This window comes from Cyprinus carpio, chromosome B25 (genome assembly GCF_018340385.1).
Source record: "Cyprinus carpio isolate SPL01 chromosome B25, ASM1834038v1, whole genome shotgun sequence".
Taxonomy (NCBI): domain Eukaryota; kingdom Metazoa; phylum Chordata; class Actinopteri; order Cypriniformes; family Cyprinidae; genus Cyprinus; species Cyprinus carpio.
In genome coordinates, this window is record NC_056621.1 from 10,453,752 (window position 1) to 10,480,067 (window position 26,316).

The window sequence follows — 26,316 nt, forward strand, 5'->3', positions numbered from 1 at the left end:
AATTGCACCCTCATTAAAGTCACCATAAAGCGTAAGTTAAATGATTAAACAACCGTGGGCAATATTTCTCAATGACTTCATAAGCGTTCCATTTGCGTAGAAACAAATCATAGTGTAGAAGAATAAAACAAAGTGACACGGCAGTTAATTAACCTAAGTTAAGATTCTAGCTTCTTGTTTAATCTAGATCAGATAAATCAAATTAAATGTCTACCATAGAAAATGAAAACATTTTGCTGATATCAAGAAGGAAAAATGCATGGCATATGAGTAATAATTTTCCTTATACTGTTTACTTAATGCTTCCAGTATAACCTGAAATCGTTACAGCTCTTGTTCTTGTAGCATTAGGGCTGATATGGCTTTTGTAATGACTCTTTCAATTAAAAAAAGCATAAGAGCAGCGGGCTGAAAAAGTGATTTGTTTGGCATACATCATTATTAGTGGTCCATGAAAAAGAGATTGAAATCACGGTAACGTCTGAACAAAAATAATATTTCCGGTGAAAATAATTTATGAGATCTCAGAGTCATGATGGCAGTGTGGGGTTAATTAGCAACAGGAAAGAGCCTTCAACCAATCATCTAGAATGTGTGATTAAGTGCAAACGACTATTCAATCTCCTTTCGATATTCAATCTCATATTCTGCGAGGCATGTGAAGTTACAAAAAGCGTCATATCCAGACATATTGATGGGGAATTTTATTCAGCCTGGGATTTTTGAAGGGATTTGCAATGTTACATGGAGGCATCACAACAGCATCTTGAAGAGGAGATTCTGAATTATTCATAACCGCGCTCTTGACCCTGTACTTTTCACTGACCTATTACAAAATTGTGCAGTCATTTATTGCTGCCAAAACTCTCCACACATACATATCAAAACACGTTCAGGCAATTACTCCCTCGTCAAGGGCTTCGGGCTGTTTAAAATGCTCTTTGTGCTCCCCAAAACCATGACACAATGTGCTGGAAGGCAGAATGTATTACAAGAGGCCATTTAATATGCCCAACACACCAACAGAGTCCAAATTCTTCAAGGAGGAATGGGTTGATATTCCTGTCCCGAGACCTGAGCATGTACTTGACATGCTCTGTGCAAACAGATGCCATCTGGATTGAGGGCCACACAGACCCTCGGCCCTCCGTTTCTGCCAATCCCCTCCGGACCTGTTTCATCAGTGGGTGGAGGAGATACACTACAGTGGACAGAATTTCAGTTTTTCCGAAGACAATATGGAAGAGAGGGATTCTGCTAAAAATGCATAAGTACAGCACATCAATGGACTCAGCAGCTGACGCAGTGAGCTGGACGTTGAAATTGTCTCATGACATAGTTGATTACACACAAACTGTTTGTCAGCAATTTTTAGACAAGCTCGGCTACAAAGCTGTCAACTCTCCCGAGGACATGAAAAACATTGTGAAGACTAAACCCTTATATGTTTTTTTGTATTAAACATAGCACTACACTAATGATATTCAATATGCTGGTCATTACTTCAACAACAGTGAATGTCTTTTATGAAAGAACACCTTTTTAGTTACAAATTCTAAATAGTTTCACACATTCACCATCTTTTTATTAACTGCACAAATGCAATACAAACAGGAGTAAATTTAGCACCATAACGAAACATTTGAATAAGACAAGCAAGATGTGTTTATGAGTAAATATTACAGAGTAAGCAATGATAAAGTTCACATTATTTGCATGCAGATGTTTGTTTATCCAACAACCATTGGATTGGCAAAAGGTTTTAACGTCTATTTTTTTAACCTTTCAGGACATTCAGGAGAAATGACACCCCCTTGTGGTCTGGAAAAATACAGTAGCTAATCATGACTTTTTTGTTTTGCCAATAATATGCAGGTGGACGTTTTCAAATGCTTGAGCACAGAGCTCTCTATGGCAAATCTTGCTGGAGAACAACACAATTATATGCAACAGTACCCACATTTACCCACCAGTGCAACACATTTTCAACAACTGTCATATTCACTTCAGCACCTGTCCAATAAAATCAAACCCCTCTGTTAGAGCAAACAAAATTAAAATGTAAACATAAATAAAAGACACTTATTATTTGGAATACTGACAGACCATGAGTGTGGTCTCTTCTCATCGCGGGTTGTTCTAAAGTCAGCTAATCTGCTATATGCGGCTTCTGTTCTTAGATCCAGGGAGCTGTTTGGTGTAATGGAAAGCACCATGGCAGCTCCCGTCTTAATTAGAGTTGGACTTGATGGCCCACTGTTTTCCAGCCCTTTCTCTCCCACACAAACTCTTTTCAATTACAGAAAATAAAGTCAGCTGTCTCGTCTGGAGGCGCTGATCCAAATCCGACAGAGGAACAACCTTGACCACCCGAGACCCAAATGTTCCTGACTCACGCATGAACCATCAGAGACAACGCTCGGACAGTTCTCATATTCATTAAGTCCGTGTAGGTGAAGTTTGGGTTATTAAGCCAGAGAAATTTGGCTGTAAGCCTGACAAGCTTTTACTGGCCAATAAAAAGTCATGTTAGCTGCACAGAAAGCATAGTATTTTGGAAAACTTTATAGAATGTGATGAGAAATTATGAACAAATAAAACATTTAATTGTAGATCTTCCTACTAGTTCATTAAACCAGGCCAGAGTGTACAAGGTCTTTCAGAGTTTGTCATAAGTCTGTTATGGCTTAGCTTCAACTGCCTCTTGCACAGTACAATCGCATATTGAAATCATGTTTCATGCTTTGGGTTTCCTCATTTCTGTGGACATGGTTGTCATAGAGGATCCGTAAATTCTGAGCACTAGAAAATAACTGGCGAATCGGTGATGCATTGCAGTGTTCGGTGGACAGAGCGGGGAGGATCATTTGCGTTTGAAAGCTTATTACCAGCTCTCAGCAGGGTGGATAAAGGGGACACACACCCATCTTCACCCCAGTACTGCACACTTTATGCCTTGCCGATATGCAGGCTGACGTTTTCAAATGCTTGAGCACACACACTGATTGAAATTGGGCTCGCGTTGAGCACACAAAGATAAACTGATTTCGAAAAAAAGCCAGCCATAATCTCACATTTGGCAGCTTCTGTGATTGCAAGACGCTGAACTGGGGGAAAAGCCCCATTTCAAATGCCAATGTCTGGCTTCAGGTGAATGGATAGAGAGGAGATGACACAGCAGATGAGGTGAAGAATGGAAGAGTGCAGCTTGGTGGTCCAAATGAACTCGAAAAGTATGTCAAGTTTCAGATTGGTTCCTCCATGTCCAATGTTTTTAGATTAATTTCATCCATCACGCTTTGTTAGCTACATTGTCCCGAGGCTTAAATCAAAACAAAAATGCAGAAAAGTGACAATTATGGTGACACTCTCGGGTTTCAAGCTTAAAGGAATTGTTCACCTTAAATGAAAATTAATTAATATTCTCAAAACAATGAAAGGGAGCCTGCACCACTTCCAAATTATGTCCATTGAAGTCAGGGAGAGGACAATATAACCAATTTCAATGAAAAGAATGATGCACCATATTGCAGCATAGTTCTAAATAATATACATTTCTGTCCACGTGATGAAAAATGAAATGATTTGTTAATCATCAAATTCCATCATTGCTTTAATCAACATTATTTTCGACTGTACAACAGAGGCCGCAATCTCCATCTTGTGTATAACAGTCACCAGACTTGACCAAACACGTTTCTACCAAAATGTCTGACAGAAAAGACAAAAACTGAGAATTCTGCATCTACGCTGTTATTGGGAGGAAGTACTTTGGCTTTTTTTGGGAAGTATCAAAACAACACATGGATAGCTGATAGCGGTCCCATCATATTTCCATGCAAGAGATATTGCCGCTTCTCAAAGGTATTAGTCAGATATTATGTCATTATACCCCAGTGTTTGCTGTGCGCAAACAAATGACTGTTATGCAGCATTTCTGTTAAACGAGTCAGCTAAAAAGAGTCACAAAACAGCCTCAAACTCACTTGTGACACAATAAAGTTGGAAATATCTGTCACTACTGCTGTTATATCACAACTTTAAGTGATGCTATATTGAATCAAGATTATATTAATTTGTAAAGCCCATACTGAAACAAATCATGAGACAAACAACACCCAACCTCTGGACATCATGGACACACAATAGCTGTGTGAATAACAGCCTGAGATTAGAGTCATTATTTGTTTTCTCCTTTGTAGCTCTCAAATCTCATTTGTGTTCACGTAGACTCAAATATGGCATGTAAATGTGCCGAGATGCATTGCACCAGATTTACCAATAACACAAAATTCAATTTTAAAGTTACGACAGGAGCGAGAGTTTCAGCAAGTAACATCCTAAATTACTCTCTGTTCCTCACACAAAGCTATTAGTGGCTTTAGAAGACTTACAATGTAGCGAATGAGTCACACAGACCACTGTTACAGCAACTCTGTGGTCCTTTTTGTAATTTTTGCAACTTGACATTCATTATACGGATGAGAGCAATCAGAACATTCTGTTTTGTTTTCCAATGAATAAAGACAGATATGCAATAATAGTGTGAGAATATTTATTTTGCAGTAGTACCCTATGAATGTATAGCTAAAAATGTAAAAGGTCAGTTCAGTAAAAAATAGCACTAATAGTTAAAACCAATATATGATGATATGAATTATGTGTATAAACAGTGATGTGAGGAAGTCACACACCACCCATAATGTGGAAAGCACAATATTTCTACACATACTGTGCCATTACATAATTATTTTTAAGCCTTTCAGTCAGTCAGTCAGTACGGAAATCCACCATGCAGCTGGCCATGTCTGTCCTCGAATATTCCTTAAAATATATCCTGGTCTCGTCAAAAATATAGCGCTGAAAAATACGCTGAGATTTCTAGATGCCAGTTCACTTCATCCAAACTAACTCCATGTCTAAAGGCTTTAGCATCGAGCACAGACATGTTCTGAGGGAGGACGCGTAGGCTATAGTGAACCAAATCTGCCTCCCCCCGTGCTTTTCTCTCTCTCCTCAGCCTTTGTCAACTGTGGTTTTGAGGGAAGTGGATGCATATTCGCAAAAGGTTTCGTAGTGCTGTCTACGTTTTACTTAATCTGGGACCTGCTGGCACACCTCTCTTCAGTCTTCTCTTCACGACGAACGAGCGAAATATCCGTCCGGTGTTTAGTCACAGAGAGATGTCTGAGGATGCGCATCAATACCTTATTCATCCGTTGTCTCTCCACGGAGCCCGTCTTTGAATGTTTTACCCGAAACATGAATGGAGCTGCTTGAGGATATACGACCTTTTCATCGGTTTTTAGGGAATTTTGAAGCTCTCGACATTTGAACACACGAATTAAAGCGATAAAACGTCTATGTCGGGCGTTAAGGGACGACTACGTAAAGCCATCGCGGCATATGCTGATTTTTTTCTTTTGTTTAAATTTTCGTCATGTTCCCTTACAGCTTTATATGAGGCAAGTATATCGAAGTATTTATTTCACGATATTTTCGAGCTTATTGGATGTCTGAAATGTTCGTGCTGGAATAAGGGAGAAGTTGGTCACCGTTTTATACAGTCGACAGTCAGATCGGATCTGCTATTTTTTTTTATTTCCAACTGAATACCGAGTTGTGTTGCACTGCGGTAAATCAGAACTCGGTGCGCGCGGTCGTCGACGGCTGCCTTTCAAACCTATCATAATAAGCATGCATATGGTAGCCTTTTGTGAAAGACTGTTATTAATGCATCTCTCTACAGGTGCCTGAACCGGTGCCAGTTTCTGAAAAGAACTGATTTTGTAACCTGTCTGCATTCTAGATGCTGGTTTGCTTGAACCTTTGCTGGTTTCCCCATGGGAAAAACAAAATACCTCAGGCTTGTGTAAATGCCTGTATAGGAAGCAGTTTAGTTGTAGGAGTGTGGTTGCATTAAAACGTGAAGTAGTTTATCAAAGCGTCATATTGCAATAAACGACTGATGAAGCCTTGCATTGTGAAGCATAGTGCAGAATGCAATAATATATATATATATATATAGCCTATATATATATATATATATATATATATATATATATATATATATATATATATATATATATATATTGAAGGCACATTTGCCTTTGCTAGAAATTAAAGTTTAGCAAGAAACTCAAGTTTAAATTAGTCTTTCATACCTGGAGTTAAAATTTTTATTTGCTTTTGATATTGATGCATTATGAAGCACTTTTTTTTTTAACTGTTTAAAGTTCATAGATCAATTTCTTTATTTCAGACCTGTTTAAAATGTAATCAAATGTTATACATTATTAAAATCTCTTCATTTTGTTTTTGAACTCACTGAGCTCTTTCTTTTTCTTTTCTTTTCTTTCAGCTGTGTCTTTGTGTATAGAATCAAATCGGACTGCATCTTCTAAATGAAGTTACCCAGCCATGCAATGTTCCTGGAAGGCTGTGATTCTGCTTGCATTGGTGTCCATAGCGATCCAATACACAGCAATCAGGACTTTCACAGCAAAGCCTTTTCATATATGCCCTGTTCCTAACCCTTTGAACTGTGGCTTGGGACAGGATGTAGAGTCCTTCGATCGGATGTGTGATGAGTACCCATATTTTAATTACAATTCCTCCAGGAAGACTCACATCCTCATCTTGGCGACCACCCGTAGCGGCTCCTCTTTCGTTGGACAGTTGTTCAACCAGCACTCAGATGTTTTCTATCTCTTTGAACCTCTCTATCATGTCCAAACAACCTTAATCCCTCACCTTTCTCCCAGCAGATATGCTGTTGAGCGCAGAGTGATGCTGGGAGCCAGTCGTGACCTTCTTAGAAGCTTGTACAACTGCGACTTGTATTTCTTAGAGAGTTACATCAAGCCGCAGCCGGCAAACCATACCACTGATAAATTGTTTAGACGAGGAGCTAGCAAAGCCCTCTGCTCTATGCCGGTCTGTGATGCTTTCAGCCCCAGCGATGGCAATATAGAAGAGGGGGATTGTGTTCGAAAGTGTGCCTCCCTTAACTTAACCCTCGCTACCGAATCATGTCGGGAAAGACGGCATGTAGCCATTAAAACAGTGCGTATTCCAGAGGTCAATGATCTCAAGGCACTTATTGAGGACCCTCGGCTTAATCTGAAAGTTATCCAGCTGGTGAGAGACCCGCGTGGGATATTATCTTCTAGGATTGAAACCTTTCGGGACACATACCGCCTATGGCGGATCTGGAGAGCCACAGGCCGTAAACCTTACAACTTGGATTTGACTCAGCTCACGACAGTGTGCGACGACTTTCTGAACTCGGTGTCCACCGGCTTGAGCCGACCGCCGTGGCTTCGTGGACGGTACATGCTGGTGAGATACGAGGACCTAGCCAGGAATCCACTCCAAAAAACCAAGGAGGTTTATGAATTCCTTGGTCTTTCTTTGGAAAAAAGTGTGGTGGACTGGATACACAACAACACAAGAGGCAATAACGACGTGTCAGCAAAGCATAAGTATGGCACGTTGAGAGACTCAGCGGCCAATGCAGAGAGCTGGAGGTTGAAATTGTCTCATGACATAGTTGATTACACACAAACTGTTTGTCAGCACATTTTAGACGAGCTCGGCTACAAAGCTGTCAACTCCCCCGAGGAGCTGAAAAACATGTCGCTCTCTCTCATTGAGGACAAAACCTTCATACCTTTTTTGTAACAAAGGTAATCATGTGCACGCACAACTATTTTTCTACATTTATATTCTTGCCTTAATGTGATTGACATTTGCACTATGAACTTTTTTTTTTTTTTACTTCGGAGACTCCCTCGCAGACACCCTATGATTTTCTGAACAGCACAAGAACCAAAACACTTAGCTGTAAAGAGATCTCAACTTCACCTTGATTGCAGTGATTGCATTGAGATGGTAATGTTCATTATTTATATATTAGAGCAGAGCGACACACTATTGACAAAGAAATTCTGTATGCTGGTCATTGCTTTGACAACAGTGAATGTGAATATTTTGTCGGTCAAAGAACCCAGACTATTCTCAAGAAATCTTTAATGTGGGACTGAAATGCTGTCATGTATAATAACAGCCGTGCAATAAAATTGTGAATGTCACAGTCAGACTATTTCTCAGGTTGTTTCTCAGTGGCCGTTTACACGACAACGTTTTCAACCAAAAATGGGAAACTTTTTATGCGTTTTGCCTGTTCGTTTACACGACAACGGTGTTTTGGGGACTGAAAACGGGTTTCAAAGTGCAAGTTTTTGAGAATGCCACCGCCATCGTTTCCGTGTAAACACTTAATACGGGATTTTTGGAAAACAGTGACATCATGCGCGTGCGTAGTATGTGTTAGACATACACAGTATGTGTCGATTTTGCCAACAGGTACTGTTTACTAACAAGGTGACAGCGCCAACTACTGGCCTGGCATTCATAATAAAGCATTTTTGGTAATTTTCGCAGATGTGTGAATCGTATTAAATACGTTGTCGTGTATACGTGAAATTTTTAAAAACGCAAGGGAAAAACGTTTCTGTTTTTGACTACATCGTTGTCGTGTAAACGTAGCCTCAGTGTAAAGTCTTGTCTAGAGTTTTGGGGGATTAAGCTTGTGTTTGGTTTGCTTTTAGAATGCATAATACATTGGTGCTGTATCCGGGTAAAAAAAGCAAATCTAAAGTAAACTCATGCACTTCATTCTGCTTGCTTTGGATGGTTATGATTTACAAATAAGTTGTAAAATTCAACTGATACATCACAATGATATAAGTTTTTTGTTCTAGTGTATCAAGTTTTTAGATTGGACAATTTGGTAGTTTAATGTACATTTAGACATTTTCATATGAAATGCATGAAATTATTCATTCTTTAGTGGCTGTCCTCATCATCATATCACTAATCTTCATTGATTCAGCGCATATAAATTTGTATTTAGTGTCCATGGAACAATGTTTGGCTCGATGTATGTGAAAGAGACGTATGCTATTTTTGAAATCTTAATAAATGTAGAGAAGCATAAATAAGATCTAATCACTGGCGAAACCACTTTTTTCATGTATAGATGAAAATGAACAGACAGCTGTGTATGACTCTTGCTTGGTTTGTCACAATGGCCTTAATTTGTTTTAATCCTTCATGGATTTTACATAATCTTGATAATCTGGATTCACATTTACTGTAGGTCTTTCAACTCTCAATTGCTAACCCTCATTCAGTTTTAATGGAGTATATTAATGGTTCAATCTTCACTTTTAGATCAGTGTCAGCAGCATTAGAGACTATGAAGAGGGTGCGAGAATGAATTCTCTTTCATTCCATGAGATTGTCATCAGATATACATTTTCCACAGTCATGTACCAAAGACATTGCTGTGTTAATGTCATCTAAGGTTCCATTGTATAGACTTTTCTTGTTTCTTTGATTTTTCAGGACTTCCAGGAGAAATGGCCCCCCCTTGTGGTGTGAAAAAAATATCTAATCACGTCTACTTTGGTAATTGAGTTGAATTGCCAAGTCATAGTACTTTTTTTCCACTTGAAATGGCATTTTTCTGAATAAGACTGATAAAGACAGTGATTACTATAAACACAGCACATTGCAGGGCAATACAGGATATGAAAGTACAATGATAATCGTGAAAGTAGACATTGAGGTGCATTTAAACTTATATAATAACTCCATTTCTGTTTTCAAAGTACTAATCTTGTTTGGAGGTACTTCAGGAATGAATGATTGTGCACTAAAGTCTTACCTTGAGATGGTGGAAGTGCTAGCTGTTCAGCATTGATGTTTACAAAGCGAAAAGAATGAACCCAATGAAACGTAGTGCGATTATCAATTATGCAAGCTTTAAATAATATCACGGAAACTCTGTGCATAAGCTTATTACCTAACTTATAATATCTACTAATGCCAGAAATATAGCCATTATAATTACAAGCCATGACCTTGTGGTTAGTGCATGGGCTCTGAGGTGCTAATCCAGGCAATTTGAGTCCCAGTCTGGTTTGTGTCATTTGCCAATCCTATTTCCCCATCATTTCCAATCACTTATTGACTCTCCCTGTCAATAAAAGTGACAAAAAGGGCAAAAATATTATTTGTAATTCAGTAAAGTTTGAGAACTGTAAGAAGTTATTAATGTTTCAAGGCACTCGCACATACTCTCTTGGCAGGTGGCTTATTCAATGACCTGAGGTTTGTAAGTATCAAAAATTTCTATTCACATTTAAACCATTTGTTTGGCTAACTTGAACTTGTTTCCATTAACCCCATTAAAGGGCACAAGTAATTGGCTCTTTGAGTCATCTCACACCATCCTTTGCCAAAAAGCCACCAATAATTTGGCTACAACAATGGAGATCAGCTAAAAAATACGCTAGCTAGAAACCAAAGTTTTAAAACAAGGGCGTTAGTGCTACTTAAAAGCATATACTCTTTGTGTAAATTACCCACTTAAATTTGTTTGTACATCACACAGGGTCTTTACTATGCTGAGGGAGCTTATTTCCTTAACACATACAGTGATGAGAACAAAAAAGAACTCAACAGAGGTCTCCCGTCCCCAAATGCCAAGAAGCTGACTCTAGCATTCTGAGATTATATATACATGAACGGTAGCAGATGCCGGGTTTTGCTTTGTTGAACTTGAAGCACTCTTCAGAGGATAACAATTTATCATGCTCCTCACTGCCCATCTCAAAATGCTTGAGATCTTCTCAGTAGAGATGTTGTTCATTTATACCACTTATTGTGATTAAGAAAACCATTTAAGCCTCTTATTGTGATTAAGAGACTCCAGGATACAAACTATATTTTGGAACATTGTGCACTGACTCACACTCACTGCTTTCGCTAGCTGTTGTATGTACTGTAGTATCACCTGAGGGTAGTTTAGACCCTGATTTCAGTATTTAGTACATTATATGGTTTGGAAATATATTTTTGATTGTTTTTATTAATTTCTTTTGGCTTTACAATAATGTCAAATTTAAAGCCTGTGTACTTTACAAAACAACATGACTTTTTTTTTTATTAATTTTTTTTTTTTTTTCTGTAGTGTAAGGTTTGTTGTTTGTGTTGTTTAATCACGTTGTAAGGTTGTTATCTACGTTTTCAACAACAAAAAATACTGTATGTCTACACTGAACGCCACATTGCTGCATGACGTGACAATCAGCCAATGAGATTCACTGTGGGCGGGGCTGCCTCTGGACCATAAACGAAATCGCGATAAACAAATGTTCTTTGAATTGTGCCGCGTTATGGTCAAGAAACGCTCTTAATATTTTATCCTGCATACTTACTTTATTACACATTTTGTATTTTTAATCTAACAAACACAAATTTCCCCAATGCTGCAGAGTATCATGTTAGCTTCTACCCTGCTATGTTCATTACGACGTCCAACGTACAAAATGACTCCCTAAATGTTTTCCACATATATCTTTCAGAGTAAATGTAAGTGTTTATAAATAACACAGCCTCACGGAGAGACAACAAGAGAGAGATTCCACTGTTCTCTTGTTATAGTTCTTCATAGCAATTCAGTTCTGAATTCAAATTGTCAAGGCTGGTTTATCTGAATAGTCGGCATTTTACTTTTATTCAGCATTAATGTTACTTCTAAGTAATATGCACCTTTATGTTATCAAGACATTAATCTTGTTATTTTCAAAGTTATTGATATGAGGAAAAATGTCTTACCTCGGAAAACTTGTCCTCGTGTCAATGAGCACTTACTTATCATACAACCATTCATTTTTCATTCTCGATTGAAATATAAACACAATTTATTTAAGTGAAAGGTTTGGCAGTTGTGGTAGATTCTCCATTGATGCCACAGATTGTTGCCATTTGTTTTCATTTGTATTCATCACATTTTTCACGTTCTATCTTTTGCTAGCGAGCACTGTTTTAAATTATGGGAGGCACTTCCGGTTTGGAAAGTTCCACGGAAAAAGACCGAAACAAATTATTTCAAATCATAAGGCTAGGCTACAAATAGTAATCCTTATCCTTCAGCTTAAATGAATGAACTACACATTTTCCTTCTTGATTTATTTATTTTTTTATTTATTTTCAGACGTCAGGAGAGTAAGGTAATGCTTGGTATTTTAATATGTTAAGAATCAGTTTTGCTTTGTACTGTGCTGTATCTATGTATAAAGACAACATATACTGCACATTTATGGTCTGCTCTCCCAATTTAGGCCAATTTATATCTCATGAATAACAGCATGTAAATGCAATATTTGACATCGAACAAAACAATGGAAATCACTTAGAAATAATATCACTCAGTGTTAACGTTAATGAACATTTTTCATTAAGGCAAATATGTTACATTATACAGACATTTATTACTACAGTGATATTTAACACGTCAGTATTGCTGTGGAAATAACCAAGTTTTAGGGGTGATTCACAGTCTGTTGTGGTACTATGTTAATGCTTATACATTTTTTACATTTTCTTTTAATGTTCAATAGTTGAAGGTAGTTTAATGCGGTCATCTTTTTGCACCCATTTTTTTTTTGAGAATGCTTATTGTGTTCATAGAACACAATTACAGTTTAACAGATTTTACTCCCATAATTCTTGCAAAGTGTCATGAAAAGGCCTATTTATTTATTTATTTACATTTTAGGTGTGTCTAGAATATCTAGTAAAATTCAATGTTGCTTAGCCGTTTTGTGCTTGCAGTGACAAGTCTGACTTGTTTCTATAAATCGATTCTTTCGATCGAACAGATCGAATTTTCTTTCAATGATCCAGCAGTTCTTTTACAGTTAGGACAGTGGTTTTCAAGCCACATAATTGCATATTTTGTACGTCACCTTTATTTAACACACCTGATTCAGATTATCAGCTTGTTAGCAGGGGTCACACTACATCTTCGGACACTGCGGCTGTAATATGATGTGTTTTTTTTTTTTTTTGTACGAATTCAATTTATATTTTCCAAAATATAAGAAATATCTAATCTACTCCACTTTACTGCAACCCTCACAATTAAAGCTTGTGCTTTATATAAGAGGTCACACCGTGACATATCAATCTTCTATTTCTCACACATCTTCACAGTACAGTAAGGGGCCCTAAAACCAAATGGCTCTGGCTCTGGGTAAAGACAAAAACTCATGATTTTCACCCTTCACAGAAGAGATACCTTTTATAGCTTTATTGCGTTTCACCTGGTTACGAAAAAGTGTGAGGTTAAAAAGCCACATAACAACTTGCCCTTTTATGGTGCATTTACTACTTGATACTAAAATCACTAATGTCCTTGGTTAATATCGTGGAACAATGATGTTGTTGAGGCGTGCAATTGTTTTCGGAGATAAAACCCCTGACTGGCTCAATAATTTTTTCTGCTGAGTCAGTATTCCATGAAAAGACCAAGAAGGTTTAAACAGACCTGGATTTGCCCAAACTGGACACCTGACATATAATCTAAAGATTCTAGTGTACTGCCATATGAAAGAAATAGATATTTTTCCTATTTAAAAGAAAAATGTAACCCATTTATTTTTCACCTTGTGAATAGAAGTGGAGTTTAAAAGTGTACCTTTTGTCAGAGTGATGCAGCATTAATAAAATGTGGATATTACTATGTGACCTGAATTATGCGGTCACTTACTTTTATAAACTGCTTATACAATCCAGATCTGGTCTGTTAGTGCATTCAATGTTGCATAAATGATTAAAGCTAAAAATGAATAATAGATCAATTAAATCCCACCTATTTCAGAACAGGATCATTGCAGGACATTCTTCTTTACTCAAAATATATACAAATACAAAGAAGTCATGCATTTCTAAAATACAGAATGCTTTATTTGTAGAATACAGCATCAATTTAGCAAAAATAGTTCTATTATAGACAAAATCTACTTGGTCTTAAAAGTCCAGTTTATAGTAACAGCATCTTCAAGACATTGGTACCTACCAGAAAGTAGAAAAAATGAAATACGTACTCACAATTAACAGCATGTTGTAAGTTAAACAGCATGTTGTACGGAGAACTAGAGCTTCAAGCATGCATTGCAACAATATAATAATATGCCATATTTTGTTTTTGCATAAATAAAGTAAAAAAGGAGACAAACATGTAAGCAGTGGAGAAAATCGACAGAAACGTACGAACAAATACTCAAAATGTGCACATTTTCGATTGTGCTGGTTCTATGATGTAAACAGCTGTAAAAGGGTAGCAGGGAATACATCTGTGGTTACTTTGCCCTGTTCTGAAACACTAAACACTCCACAGTGAGCTTTTAAAACTCCCAAGACATCCAGGCATATGTACGGCCAATAAAACATCATCTCAGCTGAACTACAAGCGATGCTTCACAAGGAGAAAATGAAGCGTGAATGCTTAAAAGTATTTTAGACTGGAAAAAATGTGTAGTTTCGGATTCCCTACGTCGTTTTAAGATGCAAATAATTTCTTTTCTTAACTCCAGGCACTGGTTTCCTGGCTACAGATTCAATTTCAACAGCTCAAACATTGTCTTACAAAATGGAGTGTTTACACTGGAGACTCGGCATTAATGCAATCTACGCCAATGACGTGTGAACCGCCGTTCAGAGATTTCTACACTTATGACTGATGAGAACGTGACGATGATAATAATACAGCGAACTGTGAAAACATATTGTGGTCGGTAACACTAAAACGAAGAACATGTGAGAATATGTAGTTTAAACCTAACATTATCAGTTGATGAAGGTAATCTAGTGTCATGTGTATTAAATTAATGAATTAAATAATAATACTTCAACTTAATTTGCAAGTTCTCACATTATTTTTTTCAAAGACAGGCTTGAAACAAGATCAACATATTTGAGGAATAATTATGCATACTTGAATTTTTATGGATGTTTTATACAGAAATTAGAGCAAATTTTGTGTACACAAGAACTGCTATTACAGAAAAATTAAATTAAACCAAGTTTTTCTTTTTAGAATAGCTGCTGGTATAACATTTCTTGTATAAAAAGTGGACAATTTCATGAAGAATGTGTCTGATATCAGCATTTGATCTGTCTTTGTCGCAAAGCTAGTCTTCGCCGCACTAATAATACATAATTCAGCCGACACTCAAAAATACACACAAACATATAAGCACACAAAAGGCGTAAGATCCCAATTATCTCATGTACCTGTGCAGCAGCGGTTGAAGTGTGTTTATATAACGTGTTGCAGTTCTTTACATTAACTTAACAAAGTAGGGTTGTATTTGGTGAATGCAAACCAGTAATTTTCCCATGGGCTAAATGAACCTTCCACCTGCTTTCCAACCCTCTTGAAAGTGAGAACAATCCAGGCAGACATCCACAGACACACCGAATCGAACAAAGGGTGGAAGCGAGTCAGCCAGTCTAATCCGACTTGTCTTTTTTCTTTGGTGTAACTTTACCGGCTACTGCAGACCCCACTGCCCCAACCCCTCCCGTTACCACGGAGACGCCGCCTTTGACCAATCCCACTCCAGCTGCGGGAACGCTCGTCACTGCCGTCTTGGTCAGCTCAAAGCTCTTGCTGCCTACCCAGGCCACCCCCCCGAGGGTGGCGCCCACCGCTCCTCTGGTGAGGTTGAACAGCCCGCCTGTCACTCTCCACACCACGCCTGCTTCATTCTTAGGGTGGTCTTTCTCCAAGTCTGAAAAAGAGTAGTGTAAACAATCATTTAGAGTGTTAAAAGTATTTTTTAATCGTTTCAGTTATTATAAATATTACAAGAAATAATATTTATGGAAATATATATTTTTTTTAATTTTAAATAAATAATGTGCATGGTAAGATAAATAAATTTAGAACCAAAATTGTATAAAAAAAAAATACAAAACCAATATTTAGAATATAAGAAAATAATAAGAAGAATGATGTTGATGATTATTATAATAAAATAACATGTTAGTTATATGTTAGTGTACTAACCTTTAATGCACACTTTTTTTATTATTATTTATCTTATTTACATTAGTCATTGTGTCACAATATTAAAGGGATAGTGCACCTAAATGTCATACGCTCGACCGCCTTGTTGTGAACGCACCTGCTTGAGTGACCAGAAGCTGGACATTACAGTTTATGAAGTTTTAAGAATCTACATTTAAGAATCTACAAACTAACGCATCGTTTCGCTTTAGAAGGCCTTTATTAACACCCCGGAGCTGTGTGGAGTAGTTTTATGATGGATGGATACTTTTTTTTTTTTTCGGATACAGAAACAGGGGCACCATTCACTGCAATTATACAGATTGAAACAGACAGGACAATGCTGAATATAACTCAGAATGTGTTTGTCTGAAAGAGGAATGTCAGACACGCCTAGGATGCCCTGAGGGTGAGTAAATCTTGAACTAATTTTCATTTTTGGGTGAACTATCCCTTTAAGTTAGACCACAGTGACCCATTTTTGTCTTTTTATGACCAGTGAAGACTATTTTGTTGTTTAAGCATCTAATAATTGATATGCAAAAAACAAATTATTATTTTTAGTTGTTTTTTGACACAATAAGTAAATTATTATTAGTATTAGACAACAATAAAACATAATATCCACAGTAAATATATAGTTATTATTATTTATTTAATTTATTATTAACAACAACAATAATGTCTTATTTTCCCTATTTTTGGACCAATAAGCAAACACCTCGAAACCACTATGCAAACAATATGTGGCAATGTAAAAAAAAAAAAACTAACATTAAAATCCGGCCTCATGCTGACATTCTTCCAGTGGCCCCCAAAACACCTTTTATGAATCAATCCAGAGCAAACATAATTATTATCTCAATGCAACAGTGCAATTTTTCAGTTAAGAGCTCTTGGTTCCTAAATCCATGATTTTGAAACATGTGTTTCAGGACACTCACCGAAAAAATAATAGTCTTTATGTAAGTATTGTTTATTTTCCTCTCTGTGTTGGTTATGTGAGACTTAAAGCTTGAGGGCAGCATTTTGAAATCAGCTCACATCTACAGGCCTGACACTGAGTAATACACTGAGCAGATGTGTTCTGAAGCACACACACTCTCTGTCCAAATGGCATCATCTTTCCCCTCTGTTGTTCCTTTGGCAGAATACAAGAAAGAAAAAAAGACTCTTTTCCTTCCGACAGACAACTAGCATTTACACACCCCACAATACTCTGCGGACTGTGAACAGAAATTATATCTTTTACATTCAATCAATACTGTCAGGGACCGCGTGGCTGGGTTGCACGATGAGCTCCCTGGTGAATCGATGTGCCACCGAGAAGCCGTGTGAATGACAAGCAGCGCGTGTTCAGATGAGTCCCGTGGGACGGCGGCAGGAAAACTTTGTGGTGCAGTCAAGGTCGCCACACACGTAGTTCGTACGCACGCACGCATATAAACAACTGACACACGCTGAGATCGACAGAACCAGCCTTGATGTGAAATATTTGTGAGATGCGACCAAACAGGAGATGAACGGATTTAACTAAAGCTTGCTTTCCTCTCAAATGTCGAAATTCATTAATAGCCTATGTATGAAACATGCCTGCTATATAGGGTTGCCAACTTCAAAAAAGGAAAAATAAGGGACAATCGTGTTTTTTCATAGAAAAATAACAGAATAAGGCCACACACAGGCCTATATATATATATATATATATATATATATATATATATATATATATATATATATATATATATATATATATATATATATATATTTCAGGTTTATAATGTTTTTTACACACACACTGGTGTATTTTTTTTTGATTTTCAATGCTGTATTTATTTGATCAAAAATACCGAAAAAAAACCCCAGTAATATTGTGAAATATTATTGCAATTTGTAATATTGGATACTTTAATTTATTTGACGCAGCACTGAATTTTCAGCATCATTACGCCATAAATTTACTGACCTTAAACATTTGAACAGTATATTTACCACAAATTTTTATTTTGAATAAATACTGTTCTTTTTAGAGGTAAATTGATTTATCTAGGTATACCTTCGAGAAAGACGACTTTCCTTATTGATCCCGTCTTTCCTCAGGTAAACTGCATGTTTTCTTGCGTGGCTAGGTGTTGGAATCACGTTGTTTGCATTCGCTCAAACTGATTTGCTGAAGTCGAAACGTGGACATTAAAAAAACCAAACACCGCTCACTGTGAAACGGGAGCGACCAGCCGGCGGAGGATTCCGCTTGGTCTTAAAGGGATAGCTCACCCAAAAATGAAAATTCTGTCATCATTTACTCACCCTCATGTCGTTCCAAACCTGTATGAGTTGCTTTCTTATGTTGAACATATAAGAAGATATTTTGAAGATTGCTGGTAATCAAACAGTTGGTGGTTCCCATTGACTTCCATAGCATTTCTTTTCCTACTATGGAAGTCAATGGGAACCACCAACTGTTTTATGTTCAACATAAGAAAGCAACTCAAACAGGTTTGAAACGACTTGAGGGTGAGTAAATGATGACAGAATTTTCATTTTTGGGTGAACTATCCCTTTAAAGCCTTCCTCGAATGGTTATGGTCACAAATCAAACACTTGTCAAAAAAGAATGATTAATTTTTAATTTAGAGTTTGTTAATTCGTATGGTTTAGGTCGTCATACTGCATATGCCTTAAATACGGGACAAACTGCATCCTGTATAGCTTTCATATGGAACGTGTCTGTGATGCCTTAAATACGGGACGATTCTGTATTATACAGAACAATTGGCAACCCTACTGCTATAAAGCTCTTGCTTCTACGCCATTTCTATACTGGGAGTTACTCGCTTTCAGTGTAGACTAGCGACTGTCTTATGTTTTTAAGACAAATTTTAATCATATCTGATAACTGGTATAAAGAACCAAATTTTTAAATAGTTTAATTTCTGTTTTTTTGGCAAAACAACCAAATTATTAGATAACAAGGCAGCAGTTGAGGAGGTCAACGATAATGTGGTAAAATGGCTGATCATAGATGATGTTGGTGGGTAAGAAAACTTGCTCGTCCTGATGCTACACATGCAATTAAGACCTAACTCTTGCCATCTGGGCCTGGGGAGATGTAATTACTAATAGCTTTCCACACTACCTAACCTTAAAGCAATCTTCCATTTTTGCATTAAGCCTGAGTGCGCAAAATCAGTGAGGCATGTTTCAAAAAAGAATGAGATTATTTCTAAAATTCCATTTTCATACATTATTTCCAATGAAGGAAGGGCAGACCAATAAAGATGACTCATGTTTCTCTTAGCATAATAAGTAGACCTAAACAGAATCCACATTGTACACCTCGTTCGTGAAATTAAATTTGTGTAAATCATTTATTCTTACGTAAATTCTCATATAAATGGCATTCTAATGTAAACTCACAATTATATGATAAGATAAAGTTCATATCACAAGCAATTTTGTTTGTAAAGCCATTTTAATATAAAATGTGACATTCATATGTCACACTATGTATATAAATTGTTAAGTACACTGTAATGCAAAATCATATGAGAATTTTTTTTATGTATATGGTTCGTAAATCCATTCTTACATAAACTGACACATATAACAAGCAATTTTCATTTAAATTGTTCATAAAGACATTCTACCCTAAAATGTGATATTCATATGGCAAACGATTTTCACATATGTTCATAAATACCTTTTAATATAAACTCATATTCATATGATATATATTGTTCATGTATATTGTTTGTAAATCCATTCTTATGTAAACTGACACATTCATATAACAAGCTATTTTCGTTGTTCAAAATTTAACATAAATCTAACATAAATTGTGACATTCATATAGCAAACAATTTTTGCATGCTCATAAATGCATTCTAATGTAAAATCATATTAATATGAAGAGAAATTTTCAAATGTTTGTAAATCCATTCTTACGTCAACTCATTAATTCATTCTTATGTCAACATAAAATGTGACTCATACATTTTCATAAATCTACTATAGCTTAAAATGCAACAATCAATTTACCTGTAAATTCATAAATAGATTTTTAAATGAACTGTTGTATTCATGTGTCAGTTGTGGTGTAAATTGTTCATGAATAAGTTCTTATGCACAATGCTGCAAAACTTGTGTTAGAATCTGCAACAATTTACGCCAGAACAGTACAGGTTTATGAATGAGGCAACTGATTGTGAGCTTCACACAGGCTTTAAGAACAACTTTGTAAATGACAACTGTTGTAATTCAGTTAAATTCAGGGCAAGAATTACAATAACACTGCTGATAACCGGTCAAAAACACTCTGCCACCATGTCATTAATTGGTAGTCCCATTAAACTAAAAGGATATAATTATGGTCTTGCCTATGTGCCCATGGGTACTTGGGTAATGAATGTTAAATAAATATTAGTCTATAATTTGGACACTGCATGCATATAACAGTCATCAATAGCATAGAGTGACAACAATGCGATGTATGCAAAAATTCTGGAATGGCAATCCTACACATATCCAACACAATAGAATAGAATATGGCAGCCAAATAATAGTGCAATAATAAGTCACTGACAACACGCAAACAATACATGGCACAAACCTCCATTAGTTGAACATTATATGCTGCATATGAATCTCTCAGACAACAACAAAGCTGTGCACATCATGAATGAATTCTGTTGAGCACAAAGAGGAAAGACCTTGTCCTAATCTGGCTTTACCGATTGCTGACCTAAAAGAATGGGATAATGCAGCTGGTGGGATGTGACTGAAGAGGGCATAATTTTTACCATTTAAACATATCACTGTGGTAGATCATTAAATAATAAGGATCCAGGATCATCATCTTAAGTTGATATTTACTGACTGAATCCCTGAGCCACAGAGGTGTGCTGGGAGGGATAATTTTTTACCGTTTAAACATATCACTGTGGTAGATCATTAAATGTCCTAATAACGATCCGGGTTCATCATTATCAAATATTAAAATACACAAAAACGCTGAAAAACCAAAGAATTTGTGGGACCTGAAGGATTTTTCTGAAGAACAGCAGGGAGTTTAACTGTTCAGGACAAACACAGTATTAACAATCAAGTGTATGTAAACTTTTGAACAGGGTCATTTTTAGAAATTCAACTATTATTTTCTCTTGTGGACTATATACTATACTTTAGGTCAGTACTAAATAAAAAAAAATAACATGCATTTTGTATGATTCCTCTTATTTTGGTAAAATAATTAACATTATGCAGATTCTGCAAGGTGTACGTAAAATTGCAGACCTCAGCTGTATGTTTATTAAAGTGGTTATATTAATTCTTTCATATAAACACAAGTAATTTGAAACGGTAGTTGTCTATATATATATATATATATATATATATATATATATATATAATATATATATATATATATATATATATATATATATATATATATATACAAACATGCAGATTTCCACTTCACAAGATGTTAATTGATGGACTGAAGTCATGTGGATTTTTATCAGCTATTTGAACACTAATTCTGACGGCACCCATTCACTGCAGAGAATCCATTGCTGAGCAAATGATGTAAATTTCTCAAAATCGGTTTTAATGGAGAAACAAACTCCTCTGCATCTCAGAATGCCTGAGGGTGAGTAAATTTTCAGAAAATGTACATTACTGAGTGAACTACTCCTTTAAGACCATTTAGTCTACTAATTTTTCAGGCCACGAACCAACTACTCGATTTTGAAAATATGCTTTGTTTTATATCATGGAACGAGCAATGCTATCTCATGACCAATTCGTAAATGTATTTTACAAAGTTTTTATGAATTCCTACAACCGTACTCGTACGATTTTGTACGATTTCTGTGAGGGGTAGGTTTAGGGGCGGGGTTAGGGGTGGTCCTTCGTACAAATTAGCCAGCTCGTAATATGCATACTATTTTTCACACATCGTACTAATTCGTACTAATTAGCCACCAAGTAAAATATGTACGAATTGCCGTGAGATCAGGTTTGAATGACTCTAACTGGACACAAATCTCATGCTAACACTTAACACATATTAAACTTGTGACTATTTTCAAAACAATTATTATGGTTGGTTGTATGTTTATTAAGTTTTTTACGCCATGTTACAATTATCATTGCAATGTCTCTTACAAAGGGCATTACTGTAAACATGAATTTTGCATACTTTTACACACTAAGGGTCTAAATTATTGTCTGTTTGTAATGACAGCATCATGTAACCTGTCACATGGACAGATCACAAACATTTATCTTTCTTCATAATGTAATCATACATCCACTACAATTTGCTCAGAAAATACCCTTGAGATTACACTCAAATGCATTGATCCTCCACTGTTTGAAATATAAAAAAAATTATTCACCACACAAAATTCATCAAAGCATAATGCTTAACTACAAAATGCTAAACAGCTTTCTTTCGAAGAATGACCAATTTATTCTTTTTGACAGGAACCTTCGGGATCAATCCAATTCTATAGCAAATAGAAAATGTCAATTTGTCTTCAGATGGAGGAAAGAGAACAGTGACATTTGAAGGCCTAGATTGAAAGGTTAAGATATTCTGAGGCATGTTACTCTTTCGAGAAACGGCCCGAGTTCTGTGGAGGGTGAGCATCAGTAGCTAAAAACCCACTCAACAAGCCCAGTACAAAGGTTACCGTGTTAGCCTCGACAGTTTAATAAACATTCAAAGAACAGAATTGAACATTTCACATGTCCTAAGCACTAAAACTTTTAAAAGAACTGTAAAGTTCCACTGTCTGACCAAAAACCAAATAAAGATGATCAAATCTTGTAGAGAAGGTTGTAGAACTGAAAAAGGAATAATTGACTCATATTGCTCGGATTCCTTTCCCCAAGTCACTCTAAACATCAATTTGAGCAAGAAGCCTCCAGCAAACTTGGATAAATAAAGTTTTAGGTTGTGACAGGATCCAAAAAGCCCCACCTAAAGCGAGATAAGTGGTCTCCTTGGTGCGCAGAGCGAGCTGAGAAAATTATCTGGGCACACTTGAACATTCTCAGAAGATCCGCTGGTGCCTGAACTCTATAATACGTTCCTGTCGAGGACAGCCACAAGTAAGACCTTTAGATAACACCAACAATGCTGCATTCACAAACAGAGAATGGAGATAAAGTTTGAAAAAGAACAGATGCAATGCGTTTTCCTCCAGGAACCCACTCAGACAGGAACATTTTGTAAATGGAAAAAGGAACAAATAGGCCTCTAGTAAGGATGCTGGGGTCACTGGGGGCATACATAATAAGTAAAACAATCATGGAGGAAACACCAAGGCCGCATCTCTTGGAACAGATCTCCACTAATAGCTGGGTGAAAAAAAGGGTGTATTTTTGCATTATTACTTTGAGTGTTGCATGCTCACAATGCTTGAATGTGATGCACATCTTTTAATTAAACAAATGCAATTCATACATACTATTGCTTGGATACTGTTCTATCATTAGCATGTTAATTTGTGATTTAAAAATGATACATATTGGAAGGGAATAAAGTAAAATAAAACAAAAAAAATATCTTAAAAAGAAAATCTTAAGTAGTTTGTATAAAAATATTTTATTTAATAATTACTTTATAATACTTAAAAAACATCTGGACTCTGGAAAAAAAAATCTGCTTGTTAATACTTTATCCACCTAACGGAAGGCATGTTGTCCAACCACCAAATAAAAACATGTAGGAAAACAATTAAATATAATGATAATTTAAACTATTTTATGACGAGACAAGCATAAATTAATGGTGTAAAATGTTAGGACTCTCCTATTACTTACAATATTTAATCAATTAATAATTCTTCTTATTTGTTAAAACATACCCTGAAATACATTTTAAATGCATCTAAGATAATAATTAAGACACTCACATGTGTCTTAATTAAAATTAAAATTTAAAATAAATAAAATGTATAAATAAATTGTAGCAGTGATTATGCAGCAGAATGCATGTCCCGGATGCAGAGATGTATGACTATAGTATTGAGCTTACTATATATACCAAACTGCCATCTCTATAAAAACCAGTGATATAGTCCTGTGATTTAGACCTGCCTGACCTAAGCTGAATTGGATAGCCAAGAATCCATTCCCAACCAATCAAAGCCGAACATGTTCCTGAACGAGAGGTGGGCTGCCAGCCTCCGGCATAAATCTGTCACCTCTGTAAATTTATGAGTCTATATCAATACCCACATCATCTCTCTGTAGTGCTGAGAAATAATGGTGAAAATATTGTTCTTCTCACTTGGCACTGAGATTTACAGCAAGCGAGGGAGCAAACGAGAGAGAGAGAAATAAGAAAAAGAGTAGTGAGAGAAGGGAGGGGGTAATCGGACCTTCCCCAGTGATAAAAACCCCCAGCGGGATTCAGTTCTCCGCCGCTCCTCTCCTCTCACCAACAAGAACCGTGTCAACTTCGTCCCTGCTGAGGTCTCTATTTTTAATCCCTGTGCCCGAGTTGCCTGGGGCAAAACACAATGAAGGGTCAAGTTAAAATGAGGTTTCGAGAGAACGGCCTGGAAGGGAATGTACTGAATTACCGTAGGACCTTGCTGTACATGGTGTTAGTACAAGAGGTGCTGGGAAAAAAAGGGGGCAAACATGAAAAAAAAAAAAAAAACAACGTAAAAATAGATTGTACGAACACTGACGTGCCAGTACGTTAGATGTTTTGACACAAATACGCATTTAAAATTACTTAAAAAGCCTGGAGGAGTGTTCGCGAAACTCAACGGTAGCCGGTTTTGCAGAGCCCACTACTGCTATGTTTAGAAGCTCCATTTGATGACGAGCTTTGCCAATTATGGGACTGACAAGAACTCGGCTGAAATGGAGTCTGAATGTGGCCTTTTTCCCTGCTGGCTTGATACAGCTGCATTAAATAAATAAATAACTACCGGTGAACCACTTACCGAAAAGGTCAATGTTTCCACTGGGTGCGCAAGCTTGCTCGCATCTGACCTATCGGGAGAGACACGTATGACACTTGAACCTTTGAGCTTACTCATCCCAGTCCTCCCAATGAAGGTTTGTTGACTTTAATAAGCAGAGATAGATCTTTTTCCACCAATCCCGCGGCGCCAGGATCTGATAATGCGTGCAAATGAGTCACTTGTGCCGTTCCCCTTCGATATTTATATCGATGACAGGGTCTATTGTGTGTTTTCAAATGCCAGCGTAGCTGCTTCACAAGCCTGCGATGGAAGCCCATGGACGCCGCCTTGAAAATCCTGACAAAGCCATTAAAAGATGCACAAGCATGCCCTTTTCAGAGAAACAAAAGCTGTGTTATTGTGAAAACATGGTTTAGACACGTCCTACAATATTCACTGGCTCGCTATTAGCTGATACCTTACATTTCTATTGTGTGATTTCTGTGCTGCCCAAGATACAATCACAATTGTGTGATTTCACATACTAGCACAAGCTTACTGACAATCGAAACAGAACTATTAAAAATTCACAAGCATGGCCTTTTTGAAAAAAACAAAAGCTGTTTTTAATGGAAAGATAACTTAGACACATCGTATGAAGTTCATTGCTTACTATTAACCTATAGCGTACTATCTTCATTATTTATTAGCCTAACTCATGCTATTGTCATTAACCTGACATCTATAACCTTTTACCATATTACTCCGTAGTCATTATTTCAGTAGCCTAGCTCATGTTATGTTCTATAAAATCTAGCTCACAATATCTTTAATAGCTTTATTAGCCTTGTTTATGATATCCTCATTAGCCTATTAGCATTTAGTTAGCAACATCTGCGCAAGACCATTAACACAATCTTCAGTAACTCATTAGCATGGTTTATGATATTTTCCTTAACTTTTATTTTATTAGCTCCTATTAGCTTATAGCTTGCACCAGATTCATCATCACATTAGCCTAGCTCATGCTATATTCTTTACTACTAACTCATCCCTTATGAAAATTAACCTTGGTTTTACGACAAATTACACAACAACAGCATGGTTACTATAATTAAACCATAGTAACAACAGTTATTTCCTAAAGTAAAACCATGGTTAATTTTTGTAAGGAATTAGCTTAGCTTATGCTATCTTCATTAACCTACATCTTACATCATTGATGTAGCTGACATCACGTCACATTTGCATATTAGCCTAGCTCACGCCATGGCCTATATCCTACAGTATAGCTCACAATATCTTCAACAGATTATAAGCTCTGCTCATCAGAGGGTGCTGTTTGTGGGCTACATGCTAATAGACTCATTAGCCTATTAGCATATAGCCCATAAAATCTTCATTAGACTATTAAAGCTCACAACCAGTGTTGGGTAGATTACGTACAAATTGTAATTCATG

The 26,316-nt window shown here is 36.5% G+C and overlaps 2 protein-coding genes across 2 annotated transcripts in view; one reads left to right on the top strand and one right to left on the bottom strand.

Annotated features, from left to right (window-relative positions):
- Window positions 1–4,789: 4,789 nt before the first annotated feature.
- On the top strand, window positions 4,790–8,245 carry LOC109067715 (carbohydrate sulfotransferase 1). The gene is made up of 2 exons (XM_019084628.2): window positions 4,790–5,465; window positions 6,362–8,245. Exon 2 carries the CDS (start codon window positions 6,421–6,423, stop codon window positions 7,681–7,683), a length of 1,263 nt encoding a protein of 420 aa, XP_018940173.2. The 5' UTR covers window positions 4,790–5,465; window positions 6,362–6,420; the 3' UTR covers window positions 7,684–8,245.
- A 5,554-nt stretch (window positions 8,246–13,799) lies between these two features.
- LOC109067716 (transmembrane protein 263-B-like) overlaps window positions 13,800–26,316 on the bottom strand; it is a 29,690-nt gene continuing 17,173 nt past the window's right edge. The window contains exon 3 of the mRNA XM_042753733.1: window positions 13,800–15,650. Within this exon, the coding sequence (XP_042609667.1) occupies window positions 15,370–15,650 (281 nt within the window). The 3' untranslated portion in view covers window positions 13,800–15,369. The remainder of the gene's footprint in view (window positions 15,651–26,316) is intronic.